Below are 22,348 nucleotides of genomic sequence, written 5' to 3'. Positions count from 1 at the left end.
TTCTCGCTTGTAATCGGCAACATCGGTCGCTATCTCCCCCACTGCTACTCCTATCGTCGCAGGTTATTCGTCTCCTCGATTTGTTTCAAGTTCACTACCGTTGGCCGTCCGTCGCCCTATCAATCACGACCCGTCGCCCTTTGTGCATTGTCTCCCCCACCGCTACCGTTTTTGTATATATAACAACAATAACACATAATAATATATATTGATAATAATATATATTGTTGTTATATAACATAGGCATGTTATGTTGCTCACTGGCGGGCAACATAACAGGTGCCCGCCAGTGAAAGGGCGCGGGCCCTATGCACGTGGGGCCTATGTGCAGAGGCGGGCCCCACATGCATGGGGCCCGCGCCCCCCTCGAGCACCTGTTATGTTGCCCGCCAGTGGGCAACATAGCAGGCCTGTATATAACATATATAACACATATAATAATATTATATTAATATATTTTTAATAATTATATATAATTTATTAACATTTAATGATAATATTTTACATCATTCAACAACATATATATTTTTATTTTTTTATCAAGTTGTAATAACTTATCAGCTCTTTCAAATCAAATACATAACTATTAATTGATAGCTTAAAAATATATTTATTTAAACACATTATCAGCTTAAACACATTATAGTAACGTAAATACTATAACTAGTTTAATCACTACCTAAGTTAAAAGTCTTTTTTAAAAAAAAAAGGCATAGTAAAACTAGCCCTAAAGGTCGTTCCCCTCCAGGGAACTATTTTCCTTCGACTGGTTCCCCTGAAATACCCTTCCGGAGTATCAAATTCTTACGGCCAGACGGAGAAAATAGCAGCGGCGATGGAGGCTGAGCTGAAAGAGATGTTAAGCGATCTCGAAGCTCTCGAACGGTCGTTGCCTGATCCTTCTCATCGCTCGTCGATCGACAAGGTACTCTCTCTTTGTGTCAAATTGTACAATTGTATGATTTGTTTTCTTCATGATCCAAAATCTCATTATCATTTCCATCTTTCGAGTAAGTTTGGAAGCCATTTCTTGAGATTGTGGCTTATTTCGCTTGTATCTCTTCTGTGAGCAAAGATTGGAATTTCACTACAATGTGGGGGATCATTAGGTTGGTTAAGCATATTTTTGGTTGATTTTCTTAGATCTAGTTGGCAGTGATTGTTTTGTGTCAGAATTCTCTGGAATTTTGGTAATGCGAGACCTCTCAAGACAACCGACCCTGAAGAACTTGGGTGAATTTTCCGTCCGTGTTTGGTTGCTGAGGAGAACACAGAAAAAGAAATGGGATCAAGCGTTTAACTTTAACCTAACTTTCTGGACGCAGTACATTTGTTTCCCTTTCGTTGATGTACAAAATTATCTATTTTTGATGGGAGGAATGTCTCATTATTAATGAAGAGAACTCCCTGCTCTGACAAAAAAAAAAAAAAAAAAACGAATAGGTAAATAGAGCATTCCCTGAAAATATTACATGCACGTGTTGCTTTATCTGCTAATTAACTGATCTTTTGGCAATCATATGCTTGTTTAGTAAGTTTGTAACTGTAAGAAAGAGAATATTCTCAATACTATGCTTCCAACACCCTTGGTTGTGTTTTGTATTTAGATGCGATTGCACCTAGAACATCTCACTGATCTTGCAAAGTCTGCACCTATTCGGCGATCAAAAGTCAAGGTCTCCTTCTTCATTTTCTCTTTTTCAGCTACTTTTGTTTTTCTATTCACTAGTCACTTCCGTGTTGCTAATGCATGAATAACCATCTTTCGCACAGGCTATGAGTGCTGAGGTGGTAGATAGCAATCCTTACAGCAGGCTTATGGCACTTCAGAGGATGGGTATTGTGGAGAATTATGAAAGAATACGAGAATTCTCTGTTGCCATAGTTGTCTGTATTAATCCCTTTTTATAATCCTTTCTTGCTATATCCAAATGATGTTCATTTTATTCATATCGTTGTGCATGTTTATGTATGTGGTGGGGATGAGTATTTAATTTGAAGAGAAATATTTGGGTTCTCTTATCATGCTTCAACACTAATTTGGGTTCTTCTGTTCAATACTAATTTTTTTCACCATTTGTTACTTCATGGATGTTTAAATTAGAATTCTTGTTGCAATAATTTGGTTTAAATTATTTGCAACCATCAAGATATAGGCATACATTTAGTTTTTTAGTTATATGTATTACTAGTTTATTCTCTATAACAGAATCTTATGGCATCCAAAGAACTAAGAAGATAAAACATATCAACAACTGATGACTTCATTTTATCGCGTCTAAATTTGTTTATAAGTGATTATGGATAAATATATTAGAAAAAATGTTACTTGGAGGTTGGAACCCCTAATGACTTTGTTTGGAGGTTAAAGACTTGACTTTTTCATCCCATGCATCAGGTTATAGGTCAGGTGAGACTAATTGTTCCAGAAGGTATAACGCTCTTATGCTAATTATTCCACAGGGAATAGGAGGTGTAGGCAGTGTTGCAGCTGAGATGCTAACAAGGTGTGGCATTGGCCGCCTTTTGTTGTATGATTATGACACAGTGGAGTTGGCAAACATGAATAGGCTATTCTTTCGTCCAGAGCAGGTGCACTATTTTTTTTTTTTAATTTTCTCATTACTTTTTTATATTTTATATTTTTGGATATGATATGCTTTGAAAGTTTAAAGTTATGCTTTTTTTCCCCTTCTTTTGTTAAGATGGCTAACCCCGTCTACTGGGATTAAGGCTTGTGGTTGCTGTTGTTTTTCTTCTTTTTTTAGAAAGACCAAAAACCCATTTTCTCTAAGTTTCTTGTTGCAATTTAACTTTTTATGCAAATTAATGGAAGATCTTTAAACAATATATTTTTGTTAAAGCTAGTGTCCTTGTAAACTTATAAATTACAAGAAAAAAAGAAAATAAAAGAAAAATAGTGCAACTCACTTACTTTTAACAATGTGATTTGCATCTTCTAGGTTGGTATGACAAAGACTGATGCTGCTGTTCAGACCCTTTCAGAAATCAATCCTGATGTGGTGCTTGAGGTAAGTATCTTTCGCGATTGTAAAATCTCTTAAAGCTCAAAGAAAAGTTTTATCGGACAGTTATAGGAGTTTTGTTTTATGACACAGAATATTAGACAATTAAATGCTATCACACGCAAAATATGGGCATAATTGAGTTGAGGATGTTTGATGGATGTGCGACTACAAGAAAATATAGAATGAGATCATCTGTAATTAGATTAAACTTGATATTTTAGAGAAAATAAAGAGATAATATAATAACTACTGAATTACTAGAGAATCTGTCAAGACAAATTTCATGCTAAAAGAAAACAAAAGAAGGCCTTAAATTTCATTTTCAATGATTTAGTCGAGATTAAGAAAGTCATCTTCATCACTAGAGTTATAGTTCTCACCATCTTCCTCACCCGTGCCATCTAATTGACATCTTCAAACAAATTGGTCGTGAACTAGAAGCTGAAGCTGGTCTTCCAGTTCTTGCATTGCCTCCTTTGCTTCTAATATTAAATCTAAACTCTTCAACTCTAGCTTTATCAGCAACAGCACCCCATGTCAAAAAATCATGACCAAATATTGAATCATTCTCTTCTACAGCACGTCAAGATATTTATATAATAGATGGGCATGCTTTGGTGTATGAGGGTACACAGTAACAACTCTTTTTTTACTGTAAAAAACAATAAATCAAAAAAATAAATTAGAACACTTAAGTGCGTCTTGTGCTTAACAAAAAAGTGTGCGCTTTTAGTGCTTATGCTGCACTTTATCATTTGCACTTTGTGATGATGATCATAGAGATGAATATTTCGAGAACAATATTTTAACTGGAAAAGTAGAAATTAATATTGCTTATTGTTTTTTTAGTTTCTTTTTTATATTTTGTTTCCCAAGTTTCTTTTAATTTCTTTAATGTCTTAGAATCCTAATTAGATTAAGATTACCTTAATAAGCTTAATTACCAAGGAATCCTAGTTAGAATAGATTTCTATCCATTAATTGTCTATAAATAATCCTTTAGTGAAGTATTAAAGGATAGACTTTGATGAATAATATTGAATATTACTATTGGTTTCAATTAGTCGAGATTACTCTTGTTTCTTTTGGTTTGGGTTTTGCATCACTTTGTTTTGACAAGAAAAAACACTAGAACTGTGCTTTGCACTTAAGCTTGCTTAAGCACACTTTTAACAACATTTTTTTTTGAAGTACACTTTTAACAACATTGGTGAGGAGAGTGATGGAATGTAATATGTCTTTAGCACAAGAGGCAGAGCAAGACCAAGAGAAACTTAGTGGGAGACTTCTAGGCATGATATGAGTTATAAAAGCCTTACAGAAGATAAGGTCATGAATAGAAATGATTAGCAAACTAGAATTCATGTAGCTGAACCTAAATAGTGGGATTAAGGCTTCATTAATTGTTACCATTGTTGTTTGTACTTTTGTTATTATTGTTGCAAATCAAATCTGTTATTTGATTTGTTTTCTGCTTTCAGAATATAGTGATATTGATATTATTTTTTGGTTGTTTCCGAAACTGATCTATTTGTTTTTCTTTTTTCCCTTAGAGCTATACATTGAACATCACAACACTGCAAGGTTTTGAGACTTTTATGTCAAGCCTTCGAAACAAAAGCTTCTGCCCGAGCAAGGAAGGTAGTGGCGTGGATCTTGTACTAAGCTGCGTAGATAATTATGAAGCAAGGATGGTTGTAAATCAGGTATGACAGCTATAACAGGCAGAGTTTTTCTTTTCTTTTTCAGTTTTTCTAGGGAAGCAATTCAACTGAATAAATTAAAATGCTGTTTTCTTATGTATACTATAAGTGAGAGAAATAATATTTATATCTTGTATGAAATCTTTAGCCAACACGGTTGTGATTTTACAGGCTTGCAACGAATTGAATCAAACATGGATGGAGTCTGGTAAGAAACATTGTTTTTTCAATCCAATCGTACCAAAATTAATTAATGTGCTGGCATGATGTAATGCAAAATAAAGTTTTAAGGGAATATTGTGCTCATGTAGATTTATGTGGTGGTTGAGCATGTGCATGGAGATTTACATGAGGAGAAACTAGGAAAACCAGAAATATAATTTTATGTTTTAAGATAAGTGATAATAAGATCCAGCCACAACATTGTTAATTTTGTTTTGGGGTAGGGGAGGGGTGAGCAAGGCCAAATCTGATTGTTATGGGATATATAGCCAAAATATGTTCTAATAGTAATTGTGAGAAGGAAGACAACAATTTTAGAGAGTTGGGGAATGCTATAGTTTTCTTAACAACCTGCAATAATTAAGGAAATGCACAAAAGCTCCTAGCTATTTCATGTTTCTTTTACCATATGGATTGGCTGAAGTGTGCTTTTACAATTCAGCACTCACGAGCTTTGTAATAGGTCCTTCAAAGCTGTGAACAGCTACGCTTTTCTTTCATAAGTGTGCGCTAAAGATTTTTTTTTTTTCCCCTTGTATCTGAATGTCTGAATGCATTTGCATCTGTTACTATGTGGGAATTTCCACCAACAGAAATGTTGGATAAGTTATGTCCTTATTTTCTTCAATGTGGTTCTTGAGATAATGACATGAAATGGATTTTTTCCTTAATTTGCACCTGTAAAATGTTGACAACAATACTCTATGCAGGTGTATCTGAGGATGCTGTTTCAGGTCATATACAACTGCTAATTCCTGGAGAAACTGCCTGTTTTGCATGTGTACCACCTTTGGTAGGTTATCTTATTTTTTCAAGTATGGATTTTTTTGATATGCAACAAGAACCTTTTTTTTTTGTGATTTTAAAATTGTGAATTGTTCAAGTCAGTTGACTAACTGGTATTATTGTATTTTATTTATACTGAGAGTGACATGCAGTTGAAATTGATATATTGGATGTTGACTAAAAGTTTATATTTTTTTTTCTAAATAACAATTTACACTTATAGATGACTTTGACATAAAAAATAAACAGTTTGATTTTTTCTTCTGTTTAGGTTGTAGCATCTGGAGTAGATGAACGGACACTTAAGCGTGAAGGGGTTTGTGCTGCATCCTTACCTACTACCATGGTAATGATTTTATTCCATCTTCCAAGCTCTTGCTACTACCCTATCACTACATGGTTGACCTTTTGTATGGCAAAGATTTGTCCAATATTCTTATTTGTTGTAGATTACATTTGCAAAGGAAACTCCACACTATCATTCTGTAACATCGGATGTTTGTTTCTTACACAAGCAAATCATGTTCTAGAAAGAGGTGCCTTGAAGGGAGAGGGAGGGGGGGGGGGGGGGGGGGGGGGAGACCCTGTATGCTAGAAGAGGTATCCAAATGAACAAAAGGGCAACCTACACATATAGGACTCAAGGGTAATGCTGAATATGCAGGCACAAATGAGTCACCAAGAAAATGAACAGGAGACTTGAAATAAATAAAAAAAACTACCCCTTCTCATCCTAGTTAAAATGGAAATGGGAATGATTCTGATAGGGACACCCTTCAAAATGGCCAATAATTGCTTTCTGCCCTTGAAGACCCTGTTGTTTCCCTCTTTCTATACTCAAGCATCATGAGGAGGAGCAGCATGCCAAAACCTATGGCATCTACAATCAGCACACCAAAAACTCCAAGAAAACAAAAGATGAGTAGTAGACTCACCACTAAATTTATATATAAAGTTTCAATCAACTACAATCTCTCTTCCTCAAATTCTGTTGTAAGAATAAACCCAAGTGCTGCAGTCCCACCTTTCTCAAAAGGGGTCGCATTGAGCAATCAGATGGAGAATTCCTTGCTTTTGTTGGCAACCAAATCCAACACTCCTCTCCTTGTCGAGTATAAAATTGTTCCTATTGTCCAATCAGGGGGTGATGCCCAGACTGGGGCTTCCAGACAATTTTATCTGACATATGCAAAAGCTCTTGCCAAAAGTAACAGCCCTTATTACTTGCCACTTGATATAGATCAGGAAAGTTTTAAGAAAGAGGTCTGTAGCCACATGAAATGTCTGATCACAATCTGATGCTAGTTACCCCCCCCCCCCCCCCCCCCCACAATGAAAAGAGTCGGCAAAAAGAATCAATCCACACCCTAATAGTACCCTTCCAATTACAATATTGATAATTTGTTTTCTTATCATCATCATCATCATCTTTTTTAGGGTAATCCTTAGTAGCAATGGTAAAGCTGCTCCTTTGTGACTGCTAAGTCACAGGTTCAAGTTGTGGAAACAACCTCTTTGCAGAAACAACCCCCCTTCTCACAAAGCAAGGAACCTCATGCATTTGGGATGCTATTTTCTTTTTCTTTTGTCTTTCTGTGCCTTTGAACTTGAGTAATTAGTTGGTCACTTTCGAGTGTAAGTACTTTCTTCATATTTTTTATGGCAGTCATTTGATTTTGAAATGTTTGATTGAGTTGCCATTGGACCGTGTATATTTCATCTTTCCTCCTACCCTGCTTCTAATTTGAAACATGTTGATTTGTTTTGGTTGTTTAGGGGGTTGTTGCTGGGCTTTTAGTTCAAAACACACTCAAGTATTTGCTGAAGTTTGGACGTGTTTCACCTTACCTGGTAAATGATATGGCAGTTCTTTCTCTCTCTCTCTGTGCGCTGTTAAATTACAGCACATTATTTGTAAATTTGAGCTGTTCAATATCTCTGCAGTTCAAGTGCCAAATTGGCCATTGAACTTTCATAAATGGGGCCGCGCTAACCAATCATCAACTTTCCGTTTTATTGCCATTAGATGCAATCAACAGTTGACTAATGTGGCCCCTTTCATGAAAGTTCTGTAGCTTGTTTGACCCATTTTAAAGTTCAATGGCCAATTTGGCACTTTGCTCAAATATTTATCAAAAATTATATGGAAAAAATCAGTAGTTTAATCATTATCATTTGATGTTAAATAAGTTTTGGCTTCATTGCTTGATTTCAGGGATATAATGCTCTCAGAGACTATTTCCCAACAATGGAAATGAAGCCAAACCTTCAATGTTCCAATGCAGCTTGTCTAGAACGGCAGGTAATGTGATGCTGATGGTACACCTTTTTGAGGTGTTTGGTCTCTGATTGTAGAATTGATATGTACTCTGCAGAAAGAATATAATCTTGCAAAGCCAGTGAGGGATGCTGCAGCTAAAGCAAAGGCAGAAGTAGCACCGGCAACAGAGTGCCCAGTTCATGCTGACAATGAATGGAACATAAGGTGACTTTCTTAAGGATGACTGGCTGATTCTAGTTTTAATTACTTGACTGCGGGATCTGAAAAATATGAGAGAGAGAGAGAGAGAGAGAGAGCTTAAATAACCAATGAGAAGGTCCATTTCTCAGTCTTCCCTGGATTTAATCCAAGTATGAAAAAAATTTATTGATTTCTCATTCATTACTTTCATGTAGAAGCTTAAGCTGCCCGGTTATGTTAACCTCTCTTTCTTGTTATGTTTTCAGTGTTGTTGATGATAACAAGCCAGTTAAAGCACATGCCAGAAGTTCAGGTGATTTTCCAATTCTGAGTTTCTAATGATTGTCTTTAAAGGAAGATGAGAAAACAATGACGAAAGAAGTGAATCAAATTGCGAAGAAGTGTTCTAAACCCTCAAAAACAGTAGGTAGCAAATGAGAGGACTGGAATCTACCCTCAAGTTTAGTTATTGGACCATGAGTAAAGTCTAGACTTCCCAGTAACCAAAAGGTAAAGTCATGACTAATCTAATAGCTAGCTTTTGTTAAAGAGTCAGGGAATGATATAGAGCATCCTTATGTGGTAGCCTATGGCATACATAACTTCTAGTTCCAAATGAAGCTAGGAAACCCTGCTGGGATTTTACCTCGTTTTCCACGGACACTTGACCTCAGTTTGAAGGGGGATATAGATTCTGTGGATCCACAGATATTTGGGGAAAAAGGGTAAGACAAGATATTACTCATTGTGAGCCAGATGTCAAGCGTCAAATGCGATGGTGGAACATCAATTATTCTCAAGCATACATTAAACATCAAAATGGTCAGAGAATGAGATGCGGAGCACTTCCATTGAGTATGCTATATAGTATATCTTATCGATTTTGTCTATATGGAGTCACTTTTTTTAGTGTTGGCATTAATGCATTTGATAGCACAATTGATGGTTTGGTCTGTGAGGAAAAGACAAATAGAGACTCTCCTAAGGAGGGTGGATAGATAGGAACGAGTATTGAGTAAAATAGGTAGAGAAAGGCGAAGAAAGCTTAGTTAGAAACCCTTAGGTATGATGAGTGATGATGATTTTTGAGATCGACCATCACGTGCCGCCTCGACGAATGGACCTCAGGAGTAGAAGGTTCGGACTTGGCTATGTTTGGCCTTAGGAATGTAACCTGCAAGACAATAGAGTAACGGGTCTGGGATCCCTCGGGGTGGATTCCGACGCTCAAGTCAGTAGAGTAAATGCAGGTAGCAGAAAATGTAAGAGTTGCAGACTTGTCATCCCTGGTGAGGGCCCTTGCTTTTTATAGGCAAAATCGTTATAAGGTACTTGAGATAAAGCCCGAGGTGGGCGAGCACGACTCTCAAGGACCCCGATCAAGTTGGAATGAGTCTCGTGGCCTGGTCTAGATTTTTTAGACTCCACCCCGGATTGCTCTGCAAGTGTTGCCACGTGTCCTTTAACTGGTCGTACAGTACTGTTCCCCACTTCGCATTGTGAACTTGCCACGTGTCAGTCTCTTGGGCGATCCACGTGGTGAGCGAGACTACTAGTGCGCAAGGGATATTTTAGTAATTTAGATAATATCACATCACTTGCTCCCCACTCCTTGAGTCGAGCTGAAAATCATGATGGGTCGAGGAGTAGCCTAATTTCTGAAGTCATTTGAGTGTAGACTTTTCCCGAGATGTGCAGGAGTATGTTAAACGTGAATCTCATACTTAAAAAGAGTCATTTATTATATTGAAATTATAAGGGGTGTTTGGTTGGAGGGCTTGTGTCCCTCTATATAAGCCCAAGGCTCCAATCCTCAATTATTACTTCACGTGGCAGTCAAGCTCCCAACTTTTGAGGTTAGTCTTTCCCTCTCTTCTCCTTTCTTACTTCTTCCTTTCCTTTCCTTTTTTTTTTTTTAAGCCCTCTCAAGGCCGAGCTTGGCCAGGGTCGGCCTTGCCAGATCTCGACTCGACCGAGGTCGAAACTTGGCCATCTGGGGTAGGGGCCGAGCTCGGCCTTGGCCAATCCCCCTCGGGGATTTTGCCCCGCTACTGCCTTTTTTTTTATTTCTTTTATTTTTTTTTGGGTATAAAAACTTTGGCTTGACTAACTTGTTTCCTGCTGCTTTCATCACAGGAATCGTGGAGATTTTCCAAGCTTAGGTTGCGTTTGCTGAGCTCATTTTAGCTTGTGCTCAGCCCTAGTTTTCCTTTCCTGACTTCTGTCCTCTTTTTCCCTGTCAGTTCTTCCTTTCTAGTTAATCTTATGCATTTTAGCACATATTCTTCTTCTTCTTCCTCCTCTTCGGGCTTAGAAACCTCGAGTACTAGCATTCGCAGTGAGCAATTGAATGTAGAATTATCTAGTCCCTCCCACGGTTCCCTTCGCAGGCCAAAAATACTTATGAGGCATAAGGAAGCTTCCTCTTATCTTCCCTCAGAGTCTCGTCTCAGTAATGACCCTAACTTAGAGAACTTGTCTGAGGATTTTATTATCGACCACTCCACTATAACTGAGAAAGAATTGATTCTCCTCTTTAAGAAATATCACCTTATTCTCGATAATTATTGGTATAGAGAACCTAGGGGTTTAAAAGCCCACCAGGCTCCCCATGGCTGTATCACTGTGTGTGAGCAAACCCTTGTTACTGGTCTTAGGTTTCCCCTCGCGGCTCTCGTAGTCGAGGTGTTCTCTGCTATGAGGTTATGTTCTTCTCAGTTGACTCCCAATAGTTGGAGGTGTCTTACTACCTTCATTCTCTGTTGTCGAGCTGGAAATATTAAGTCCAATGTTTAGCTCTTTTTTAGAATGTTTAAGGTGGTCCCTGCTAGTAAGATCGAACATCGGTTCACTTTCTCTGCCCTCAACCAACGTCAGTTCATCGTTGACAATCCTATCTTAGTAAAATGATGGAAGAATAGGTCTTTCTTTGCTTGTCTAAAAGACAGGGATGCCAGTTTCGGGGTGCCAGCAAGTGTTATAAAAGGCAACCTAGGCGGCCGTCGCGATTGACTACTGATCGGCACCCTTAGGCGTCGAGCTGATTACTCTGGTCAAATCGATGCCTAGGCGCCACGCCACCTATCTACTTGGGTCGTGCGCCATGCGCTACCTGACTCGTCGCTTGCTCTCTCCTTGCCACCGCTGCCATCACGAATCATCTCCCTCCATTCTCGATCTTCTTCCTCCATTATCTAAGTTTGAAGTTCTTCTTGTTGTTGTAGCATCTACTGGTTCTCGATCTTCTTCCTTCGCCAAGCGTTGTTGTAGCAGCTGCTTGCTGTTGTTGCTACTTGTATTTTGTTGCATTATTGATTTGTCTATTTTGTATTTTGTTGTTGGCTCTGTTATTTTTGTTACGTCTTTATTTGATTATATTATTTGTAATGCCCATAAGTTGTGTTTCACAAAGTCAAGAGTCTAAACTCTAAACTTAATAATTTATGTTAATGTTTCATAATCTTTGTTTAATTTATGTGTATTTGGGATAATATGAGTTTTAATTGAAAAAATAACAGTTTTTCTAGGCCCCAGCTTGGCGCCCGACTAGCGCCTAGCGCATTTTAGAACACTGGTGCCAGTTGAGTGGGTTTTTCAACCCTCAAAAATCCGTGATCCTGAGGTCTCACATGATGAGCTTCGTAACATTCGAATTTTGAAGGAGTTGAATCCTATCAGCGCTCGGGCATTGTTATGTAACTGTACCTTGTACTTAGGGGGTCTATCGACTCTGCTTGCTCCGAGCTCGATGTTACATTGGGTAGTCTCTTCTTCCACTATTTTCACACCTTTAATTTGTTGTTTTCCTTGACATTGACATCTTGCCTGTGTCTTTTGCAGCTAAAATAGTGAGCACAACCTTTATCTGGGGAAAGAATAAGCGGAGGGTGAGGATGTCAGTGCCCCCAAGAAGGGGAAAGCTCCCCTTGACCCCTCTCCCGTTGGGGAAGGGGAGTCTAACCGACTTTCTAGGAGGAAGAAGACTTCTCAACCCTCGAGACAACTGACTGGAGCACCCAATTCTCCCCCATATTGTCCAGACCACGTTCCTAACTAGGGAGTGAAGGAAAATGATCTCAGTCGGAACATCCAAGTAGCGAGACGAATGATTCACCACTTTGCAACTCCTGCTGACCGTTAAGTACTAGCTAAACATTCCTCGGAGGCAGTGGAGACCGCCTTGTGTAAGCATCTAGCCCAGGTAACCCTTTTTACCTTACCAGCATCTTTTAGGCTCAATTATGCTGCCTTACTCACTTCGCTTATTGCAGGTGGTCACGTTTGTCTCAAACGTCTCTGGACGCTTTGCCCAGGCTTCTAAGAAGACCCTTGAACTAAACACTCAATTACACGAGAGGGACGAGATAGTAGAAAGTCAGAGGAAGGACTTAGAGAAGTTGACCTCCGAGCGACAGTCTTTGGGCCAACGCATTCAGGAGCTTGAGGAGGAGCTATCCCAGGCAAACTTCCTCAATCGTAGATACGAACGCAAGTATGCCGAGCCCACCAAACTTCCTGAGGTGGAGGAGTTCATCCAGCAGAACCTACAAGAGGCTTGGAGGAAGGGATTCCAAGCCCATGCTATCGAGGTTTTACGAGTACATCCGGAGTTGGACATGTCCAATGTTCGATCCATTGAAGAGATTGTGGCCGAGTTAGAGGAGGACTCGGAGATGGCGGACGATGAAAACACTTATCTTGATGCTTGAGTTTTTTTTTCATTTTCTAGTTAGAACTTTTTGTATTTCCTTCGACATCATGTATTGGAGTACTCGTTTTTTTATAATGCAATTCTACTTTGACTCTTCACTTCTTGATTGCGAATATACGAGCTAGGACTAGTTGAATCCTGATCCTTTGCACAGTAAGGGGGAATTAGTTCGACCTTTGGTCCTCTTTTAGTTAACAGATTAAAGGGGATGGTTTAGGGCTCTTAACTCTTGAATTTTAGCCGCTCCCTTATGGAGGAGGGTGTTAGACTCTGAGGTTTTTTTTCAGCCGTTAGTCCACCATGACTTGGGGACGACCTAGGGCTCTTGACCCTTGAATTTTAGTCACTCCCTCACTGAGAAGGGTGTTGGGCTCTGAGTTTTTTCGGGCCATTAGTCCACCTTGACTTGGGGATGGCCTAGAGCTCTTGGTCCTTGGATTTTAGCCACTCTCTCGCGGATGAGGGTGTTAGGCTCTAAGTTTTTTCAGGCCATTAGTCCACCCTGACTTGGGGACAACCTAGGGCTCTTGACTCTTGGATTTTAGACATTCCCTAGCGGAGGAGGGTGTTGAGCTTTGCGTTTTTTCGGGCCATTAGTCCACCCTAACTTGAGGACAGCCTAGGGCTCTTGACCCTTGAATTTTTCTTTGGCTAATTGTTAACCTTTGTGAGATTATTATTGGATGGAGAGAATCCGAAGTCTTGCCATTAGTCGTAAAAAGAGTACAAAAAGGTTCGGGGCATTCCCCTTCTTATTGATAAAACTTCCTTAAGTTTTGCACATTTTAGATATGCTTCAAGAGCTTGCCTTCCATATCTTCTAGTCGATATGCCCCCAGACTTAACGATTCCACCACCTGGTACGGTCCTTTTCAATTCAGGGTTAGCTTATTCGCGTCTTGAGGATGACTCACGTCAAACCGTCGCAGCACAAGATCTCCTGGCATGAAACTCCTGACGTGCACTCGTCAGTTGTAGTACCTAGCAATGCGCTAGTTATATGCAGCTTGTTGAATCCACGCCAGATCTCGGAGTTCATCCATCAAGTCTAAGTTGCACCTTAGCCCTTGCTTGTTCACCTCAGGATCGAAATGCTCCACTCGGTAGCTAGTTACCCTGATCTCGACAAGAATAAGAGCCTCCGAGCTATAACACAATGTAAAAGGGCATTCTCCTGTAGCTGTTCGTAGTGTGGTTCGATAGAACCATAGTATGTTGGGGGGAAGCTCATTTACCCATCAGTTGTCCGCTTTCTCAACCCGAGCTCAAAGTCTCTAAAGAATGGTCATGTTTATCAGCTCTACTTGCCCATTAGCTTGAGAATGGGCCACTTAGGTAAAATGTTGTTTAATCCCCAACTTGCGACACCATTCTTGCATTGATCGATTCTCGAATTGGGTGCCATTATCCATTATTAGCACCCTAGGAATACCGAACTGGCAGACGATGGATTTCCAGAGAAATTGCTTTACCCTCCGGCCAGTGATAATCGCCACAAGCTCGGCCTCCACCCACTTAGTAAAGTAGTCAATGATTGCTATCAAGTATTTGTTATGTCTGGCTTCTAGTGAGAAGGGTTCGAGGATATCAACTCCCCACTTGACAAATGGACAAGGCGACGCCAGGTGGGCAAGTTCGATCGCCGGGGTGTGAACTAGGTTTGAAGTCCTTTGGCATCTCTCACAAGTCTGGACTAGTTGCACAACATCGCTTATCATTGTTGGCTAGTAATACCCTTGCTGAAGTGCTTTATGGGAAAGAGACTGAGCTCCAATATAACTGCCACAAATTCTCTCGTGTATCTCTCTCAGGATGTAGTAGGCCTCGGCAGGTTCAACACATCTCAGCAGTGGCTGGGTGAAGGACTTCTTGTAGAGGTCCGGGCCAACCAGTAGGAACTTGGTAGCCTGACCCTTGAGTTTTCAGCTCTCTTGTTCCTCCTCTAGTAGCCATCCCTTGATTAGATGTGCTATGATAGGATCCATCCAACTTTCTACCTTGTCCAAGCAAAGTTGTTCTGCTTCTGTCTCTATGCTTCTCTCAGGTAGTGACTCCATGTAGATAACCTGAGAATTCTTGGGGAAGGAAGAAACAATTATCCTTAAGAGAGCATCCGCCACGACATTCTATGCTCGTAGGACATGGTTGATTTTCACTACTCGAAATCGTGCCATAAGATCCTTGGTTATCGCCAAGTACTGGGCCATAACTTCCTCTCGGGCCTCGAACTCTCTTGTTACCTGTTGTTCAATCAAATTCGAGTCAGAATATACCTCTAGATCCCTAACTCCCATCTGCTCTGCTAGTCTGAGTTTGGCAATAAGCGCCTCGTACTTAGCCTCATTATTAGAGGCATTGAACTTGAAGTGGAGGGCATACGGCCAAGCCTGGCCATCGGGGCCCTGGAGCAACAATCTAGCACCATTGCCCCAAATGCTAGAGCTTCCATCCACAGAGAGAGTCCAGGTCTAGGAAACCCTTTCATCTTCATCCTCCGGTAGAGTGCCTTCAACTATGAAGTTCGTGAGAGCCTGTGTCTTAATGGTTGGTCAAGGATGATAGTTGATGTCGAAAGCACTTAGCTCTTCCGCCCATTTGAGCATCCTCCCAGACAAGTCTGACTTTCCCAACACATGCCTTAACGGCTGACTAGATAGGACAATAATGTGGTGTGCCTCAAAGTAGGGTCTTAGCTTTCGAGCAGAGATGATTAGGGCATAGGCCAACTTCTCTATCGGAGTGTAGCGAATCTCAGCCTCAACCAACCTCTTGCTCACATAGTAGACCGACTGCTGAACTTTGTCCTCTTCTCGCACCAGAACTAAATTGACAGCTTCGTTTGAAGTAGCCAGATAAATATATAGTGACTCCCCTAGCTGTGGCTTAGCCAGGACTAGGGGGAGACTAGATACCGCTTTAGCTGCTCAAACGCCTCTTGGCATTCTTCTGTCCATGCGAAATTCTGGACTTGAGTCGAGGCCTTAAAAAATGGTAATCTCTTTTCTGCGGACCTTGATAAGAATCTCCCCAATGTTGCCATCCTTCCAGTTAATCTCTGCACCTCCTTGATACTTCGAGCAGGAGGCATCTCCAGGATGGCTTTTATCTTCGAGAGGTTGGCCTCAATTCCTCAGTAGTGCACCATGAACCCTAAGAACTTATCAGTCGTAACCCCGAATGCACACTTGGCTGGGTTGAGCTTCATCTGGTACTGACGTAAGGTCTGAAAGCACTCCTCCAAGTCATTTGGATGTTGCTAAGCCAAGAGACTCTTAACCAACATATCATCCACATAAGCCTCCATGTTTCGACTGAACTGAGCTTTAAACAACTTGTTGACCAACCTCTAATACATAACTTCGGCGTTCTTAAGCTCGAAGGGCATAACTCGGTAACAAAAGGTGGCCTTGTCTATAATAAAAGCAGTCTTTTCCTAGTCATTAGGGTGCGGTGGAATTTGCCCTAGAATGCATCAAAGAAACTCATCAATTGGCACCCCGTTGTTTTGTCTATCAACGCATTAATTTTGGGTAAAGGGTAACTATTCTTCGGATAGGCTTTGTTGAGATCCTTAAAATCAATATAGAGCCTCCATTTTTCCAACCCCTTGGAGACGAGAACAATGTTAGCTAGCCACTCTGGATAGTCAACCTCCGGACGTGATTGGCCTCGATAAGTTTTTCTACCTCAGCCTTTATAGCTTTAGGCCCACTTCGAGACAAACTTCCTCTTCATTTGCCTTACCGGCACACAATCTGGGTAGAGCCTCAAATGATGGGTCATGATAGTCAAGTCTATTCCAGGCATGTCTAGTGTACCATGCAAACACATTGCGATACCTTCGTAAGAGTGATAGGACTTCAGATCGCAATGGCTCATGTAACTTATAACTGATCTGCACTTTCTGATCAGACTCTTCCCTTAACGAAACTTCCTTTAGCTCATCCACTGGCTCTGAGGTCTTTGGCTCCTCCGGACCCTCCAAGATGAAACTGGTGAACACGCTAGGAGGGGCACTAGAACTCTGCCCCACCCCCCTCAGTGGCCTTTGTTCTGCTCCTATATTTGGGGCCCTTGCCTATTCTAACTCTATCTGGCCTTAACCGACTTGAGGAAAAGCATCTTGATTCGACCTTGAGTTTGACTCTGACCCCTTTGCAATAGTAGCAGTCAAGAAAGTCACATAGCATTCCTTTGCTTGCCATTGGTCTCCTCTTACCTTGCCAATCCTGCCTGGAATAGGAAATTTCAACACCATGTGATACGTGCTCGGTGCCGCCCTCAGAGCATTAAGCCCAGACCTACCAAGGATCATATTGTATGTTGAGGACACATCAGGAACCAAGAAGTCCAGCGTTACTTGGGACTTGCGAGAGCCACTATCGACCCTCAGGGGCATCCAGATCAGCCCCTCTGAATGTATCACCATTCCATCAAAACCAACCAACGAGAGTCGAATTGGCCTTAGCTGATCAAGCGTAAACTCCATTCCCAGGAACACCTTTTGTAGAGAATCTCCGAAGAACTGTCAGGGTGCACAAGGATTTGCCTTATCTCCCTTTCCTACTTGAGCAGTGATCACCAGAAGGTCTGAGTAGTTGGGATGGCTTGAAAGATCCTCCTCGAAGAAAGTGATGATCACCTTATCCTTTATCGCATTATTGGGAGTGGTGGAGTTTAACCTATTCTCGACCCCCAACCAATTATCTTGAGGCTCGAGAACTGTTCCCGCTGCCAATGTGTACAAAATAAACTTCTGTCCTAGCTCTTCGGCAGGTTGTTTTCCCTCTCTTCAGGGCGGTGTCCGAGTTCGCTCTCGGAAGTGATCACGAGTAGGGGACCTTCCCCTATTCTTCGGCTTGGACTCTACTTTGCCCGAGCTCACACCTCCTCGACCAATGAAATTATGGAGGTAACCCCGGTTGATAAGCTCCTTAATCTCTTCTTTTAACTGGATGTAGTCATTTGTATCATGGTCGTGGTCGCGGTAGAATTGGCAATATTTCTTTTTGCTTCGAGTGTTAGGCGAAGATTTCAGCGGGGGAGGATGCTGTAGATAATCCTTATCCTCCAATGCCAGTAGAATTTCTACTCGACTTGCGTTGAGGGGAATATAACTCACCGAGTTTCCACGGGCACCCTGAAAACCCAGACGATCTCGGGTTCGGGAGGGGCGATAGTCAATCTTTTGTTCTACCATTGGCCTTTTCTTCTCTTTCTCTCCTTCCTTCCTGTCAGGCTGTTTAGCCTGCTTCACCTTCATCATTTCTTCAACGTTGATGTACTTGTTAGCCCGGGCAAAGACTTCTGTGAAGGTATGAGGTGGAGTCTTGGCCAATGACTGAATGAATGACCCAGCCCTCAAGCCATTCTGGAGAGCCACCATTGTAATCCACTGATCAAACTCATCGATGCTCAAAGCCTCATTAAACCTAGCCACAAAATCCCTTAGGGACTCACCTTAGTTTTGCTTAACGTTAACCAAAGCCATAAAAACTTCCGGTGACGCTTCAAGGGAGTATAATGGGCTAGAAAACATGTCTTTAATTCTTCCCAGTTGTTGATAGAACGATGGGGAATGCAAGAATACCACGTCCAGGCATGACCTCCCAAAGTAACCGAAAAGGCTCGTCATCACATCTCGTCTGACCCCGATTGCACTAGCATGTGAAAAGAGAAGAGCTCTACATAACATAGGGGTCTGTGTTTCTGTCATAGAGCTTGATGGACGGGATACAAAATCGCTCCGGAGGAACCTTTGCCATGAAGTTCTTACTCAAGGGTTGGTTAAAACCGAAGTGGGGCAGCTTCTCCTTCCCTTCTTGAGCTCCTGGACCTACCGCTCCAGAAAACGCAACCGCTTCTCCTGCGAGATCCTTCCTTATCGCGAGGGAGAAGAAGTGGATCTTGCTACTTCAGAGGGATGGATTTCCTGATCTGACTGGTGGGATGGACAAAGCTCCCTAGTAGGAGGAGATGACTGGTGCTCCTCCCGATGAGAGGGCACCTATAGACGACGTTGTTCATTCTGTTGTAAATATCCGGTCAACAACTCGATTAGCTGTTAGACTTGATTTTCTAGCCTGGTGAGTCGATTTTCTGACATTGGATTGGCTCGAGGCGGCAGATCCTTCCCTTGCGTCGTGGCCTCTAGATTGACGTCGGCTTGGCTGCGAGTCACGTCCCTTTGAGGAGCCATGTAGCGAGTTATGGTAAAGAGCAAAAACTGTTGACACTTAGTTGGAGGTGAGGAGGGGAAGTTCGAAGTGCGAGACGGGGAAAGAAGAGGCTAGCGAGTATGGATGTCGGTCCCATGGTGGGCGCCAAATGATGATGATGATCTTTGAGACTGATCACCACGTGCCGCCTTGACGAATGGATCTTGGGAGTAGAAGCTTTGGACTTGGCTATGTTTGGCCTCGGGAATGTAATCTGCAAGACAACAGAGTAACGGGGCTGGGATCCCTCGGGGTGGACTCCAATGCTCAAGTCAGTAGAGTAAATGCGGACAGTAGAAAATGTAAGAGCTGGAGACTTGTCATACCTAGTAAGAGCCCCTACATTTTATAGGTGAAACCGTTATAGGGTACCTGAGATAAAGCTCGAGGTGGGCGAGCATGGCTCCCGGGGACCCCAGTCAAGTTGGAACGAGTTTCGTGGTTTAGTTCGAATTTTTTGGACTCCACTCTGGATTGCTCTACAAGTGTTGCCACATGTCCTTTAACTGGTCGTACAATACTATTCCCCACTCCGCATTGTAAACTTGCCACGTGTCAATCTCTTGAGCGATCCACGTGGCGAGCGAGACTGCTAGCACGTAGGGGATATTTTAGTAATTTAGATAATATTACATCAATGAGTTATAATGCTTTATAGAAGATATGACAAATTATAGATAAAAAAGATTGATGAACTAGGATTCATGTACTCAACCCTATGTAATAGGATTAAAGTTTGATGTATATGTTGTTGGCATTACTACATCCTTTTGGTTAACACTACTGAAAGGTTGAAACCATGTCAATTTCTTATGCCTGATAGCAGCAAACATGAAAAAAAAAAGAAAAAAGAAAAAAGAAAAGGGCATTTGTTTTATTATCCCATATATGGTTCTCTGTTTCAGATGCAGCACTTCCGGAAGGTATTGTTCACGAGCTCCCAAGTGCAGATGAATTTGAAAAACCGCCTGCTGCCGAGGAGATAACCGACGCCATGGATGACCTGGAAGACCTTCGAAAACAGCTAGATGCCCTAAACTCTGCCTAACTCTATCCAATCAGATTACATTACCCCCAACTGAAATTATGCATTATAAAGAGGAGGAGAAACATGCGGAGGAGCTGAGCCCTCCAAGCCAAAGGACGATGCTTCTGTTTCCAGAGATTAAATGTAATATGGAAAAGAAACATACAGACAAGTGTTTTGCTTTCTTTGATGGATGACGATAGTTAAAGACTCTGACATGCATATACACACACAAGTGTTTTAACTTATTATGGAAAAGAAAGTTTGAGAGAGTTCAGTCTTTTTTTTTTTTTTTTTCAATTTTTTTTTTTGTTTTATGTATTGTTAAAAATAAAAACTTAATATGTTGGCTGACATTTTTGTTTTATTTTTAGTTTTGTATTTGAAACTTATGTATGCTGTTCTTATTGATTTTTCCCACAAATTTTTATCTCCCATCCAATTTTTTATGTGCCTTAGTTTCAACAAGAAATTATTTTAAAACTTTCCTTCCATCCACAAGCAAAAGCAAAACCCCCCAATGGTAGGGGATTTAGAGAGTAGAGGTTGCAAAGAGTATGTGATGAAATGAGAACTAAATGTGTGTTTGATTACATTATCTAGAATTTAATTTTAGGTAATATTGTCTAAAAAATAAAAATCATCTCATCTCCTTAGAAAATAAATTCCATGAAAAGAAACTTTAAATGGTTGTATCATATATATTTTTTCATGGAAAAATTAAGAGTGTTTGATTGTTTTCTATAAAAAATGTGTAATAATTAAATTACATATTTTTTATAAAAAATATGTGCAATCAAACGCACTCTAATTGTTCTCTCATCATTTCTCAATCATCTTTAATGTCATATCAATATTTAATAATTAAATTTATGAGATTGTAACAATGTTATACAATTATTGAAGCTAAAAATTAAGTTTAATATGTTACCCAAAAATTATGAAAAAATTCCTTTTAAATTGAAACTATGTTAAAAAAATTTCAGTATTTTTAATCTAGTAATTTCCTAATAATTTAATTTAAATTTAATAATACATAAATATTATGTCAAACCCTTAAATAGATTTCTATAATTGACTTTACTAATTAAGATAATTTAATTATCGTCCAGACAGCAACTTAACCCACAATTTGCTTTCATTCTCCCACCTAGAAACGGCACTGCTGTAGCCTTGTAGGGTGAGGCTGAATTTTGCCCCCACCATTCATCATGCCTTGCCTCCTAGACGTGCCATCAATCCTAATTCACATTCCTTCCTGCTCCAAACTTCTATTTAGTATTAATAAATAAATAAAATTATTTAAACTTTCAAATTTTTGGGATGGTCGCCCTTAGCGACCCCCACCACTCATGCCTCAATTTTGACATAAGACGTAAATCACAGATGTAAAAGTTTACCTCATTCCAAGAAACAAAAATCGAACTTGCGATCTCCTTGTGTAACTTTCAAATTCTTGAATCATAATAAAACTTATCATTTTTCTTCTACTTTACCTAACTTAACAATAAACAATATAATTTAAAACTTCATAAAACGGTTATCGCATTAATTTATTAAAAAAAAATCAAATTAATAAGAAATTAAAATCACTAGCTTTATTATGGGTTGACCACGCTTGCCACATCCTTGATCTCAAACTCAAAGCCCAATGCCTTGTCCCTTATCCTATTGATTAAAGAGTTTTCATCTCATCTTCTACCCAAACACAGCTCATCTTCTACTCTAACAGAGCATTGGGCAAGATTAGAGTGCCTCAAATCCAATCCCCATAAACTAAAAGTTTCGATGGCAACCGGATGAAGCAAGCCACGAGGTGGGGCGGGTCTGCCCTGTCGCTGAACCCCAATGCCCAACCTCATAACTTGTCTCAACAAGGTGTGAGGCACCCCAAACCTAATTTCCCAGAAACTAAAAGTAAAATTGCTGAAATTAAATTGTGTTTAGATATTTCTTATTTCAAATTTTATGGCAACATAGCATAATTATAAGTCCAATATTCATCAAAAATAGCTAGGCAAACTCAAATTAAAACAAAATACTATCATCAAAAGTATCATAACTTAAAAACAAAATAAAACATAAAACAATTCAATATAGTTACATATTTCAATATACTATCATAACTTGTAAGCACTCAAAAATTCAAAATACTATCATCCAATTAAAACAAAATAAAACATAATATAGT

The 22,348-nt window shown here is 40.2% G+C and overlaps 1 protein-coding gene across 3 annotated transcripts; it reads left to right on the top strand.

Annotated features, from left to right (window-relative positions):
- Nucleotides 1-705: 705 nt before the first annotated feature.
- LOC127790335 (ubiquitin-like modifier-activating enzyme 5) lies at nt 706-20,434 on the top strand. 3 transcript variants are annotated; one of them, XR_008020753.1, is made up of 15 exons: nt 706-925; nt 1,608-1,676; nt 1,774-1,887; nt 2,464-2,592; nt 2,964-3,032; nt 4,583-4,735; nt 4,904-4,940; nt 5,665-5,747; nt 6,012-6,086; nt 7,517-7,591; nt 7,956-8,042; nt 8,116-8,225; nt 8,468-8,514; nt 12,042-12,402; nt 12,473-18,925. XR_008020753.1 is itself a non-coding variant. In XM_052319794.1 (14 exons), exons 1-14 carry the CDS (start codon nt 836-838, stop codon nt 20,176-20,178), a joined length of 1,281 nt encoding a protein of 426 aa, XP_052175754.1. In that variant the 5' UTR covers nt 706-835; the 3' UTR covers nt 20,179-20,434. The 3 variants fall into 3 exon arrangements, 1 of the variants encoding a protein (XP_052175754.1); XM_052319794.1 differs by lacking the exons at nt 12,042-12,402; nt 12,473-18,925 and adding an exon at nt 20,036-20,434; XR_008020754.1 differs by lacking the exons at nt 1,608-1,676; nt 1,774-1,887.
- Nucleotides 20,435-22,348: the final 1,914 nt, after the last annotated feature.

The sequence above is a fragment of the Diospyros lotus genome, chromosome 14 (assembly GCF_014633365.1).
Source record: "Diospyros lotus cultivar Yz01 chromosome 14, ASM1463336v1, whole genome shotgun sequence".
Taxonomy (NCBI): domain Eukaryota; kingdom Viridiplantae; phylum Streptophyta; class Magnoliopsida; order Ericales; family Ebenaceae; genus Diospyros; species Diospyros lotus.
Note: the sequence above shows the minus strand (reverse complement) of the source record. Positions and strands in the feature narration are given on the sequence as shown.

Coding starts and splice junctions, on each gene's coding strand:
- LOC127790335 (XM_052319794.1), top strand. CDS start 836: ATGGAGGCTGAGCTGAAAGAGATGTTAAGCGATCTCGAAGCTCTCGAA. Junction 1,888..2,463: donor AATTCTCTGTTGCCATAGTT/GTCTGTATTAAT, acceptor ATTATTCCACAG/GGAATAGGAGGTGTAGGCAG. Junction 2,593..2,963: donor TATTCTTTCGTCCAGAGCAG/GTGCACTATTTT, acceptor TGCATCTTCTAG/GTTGGTATGACAAAGACTGA.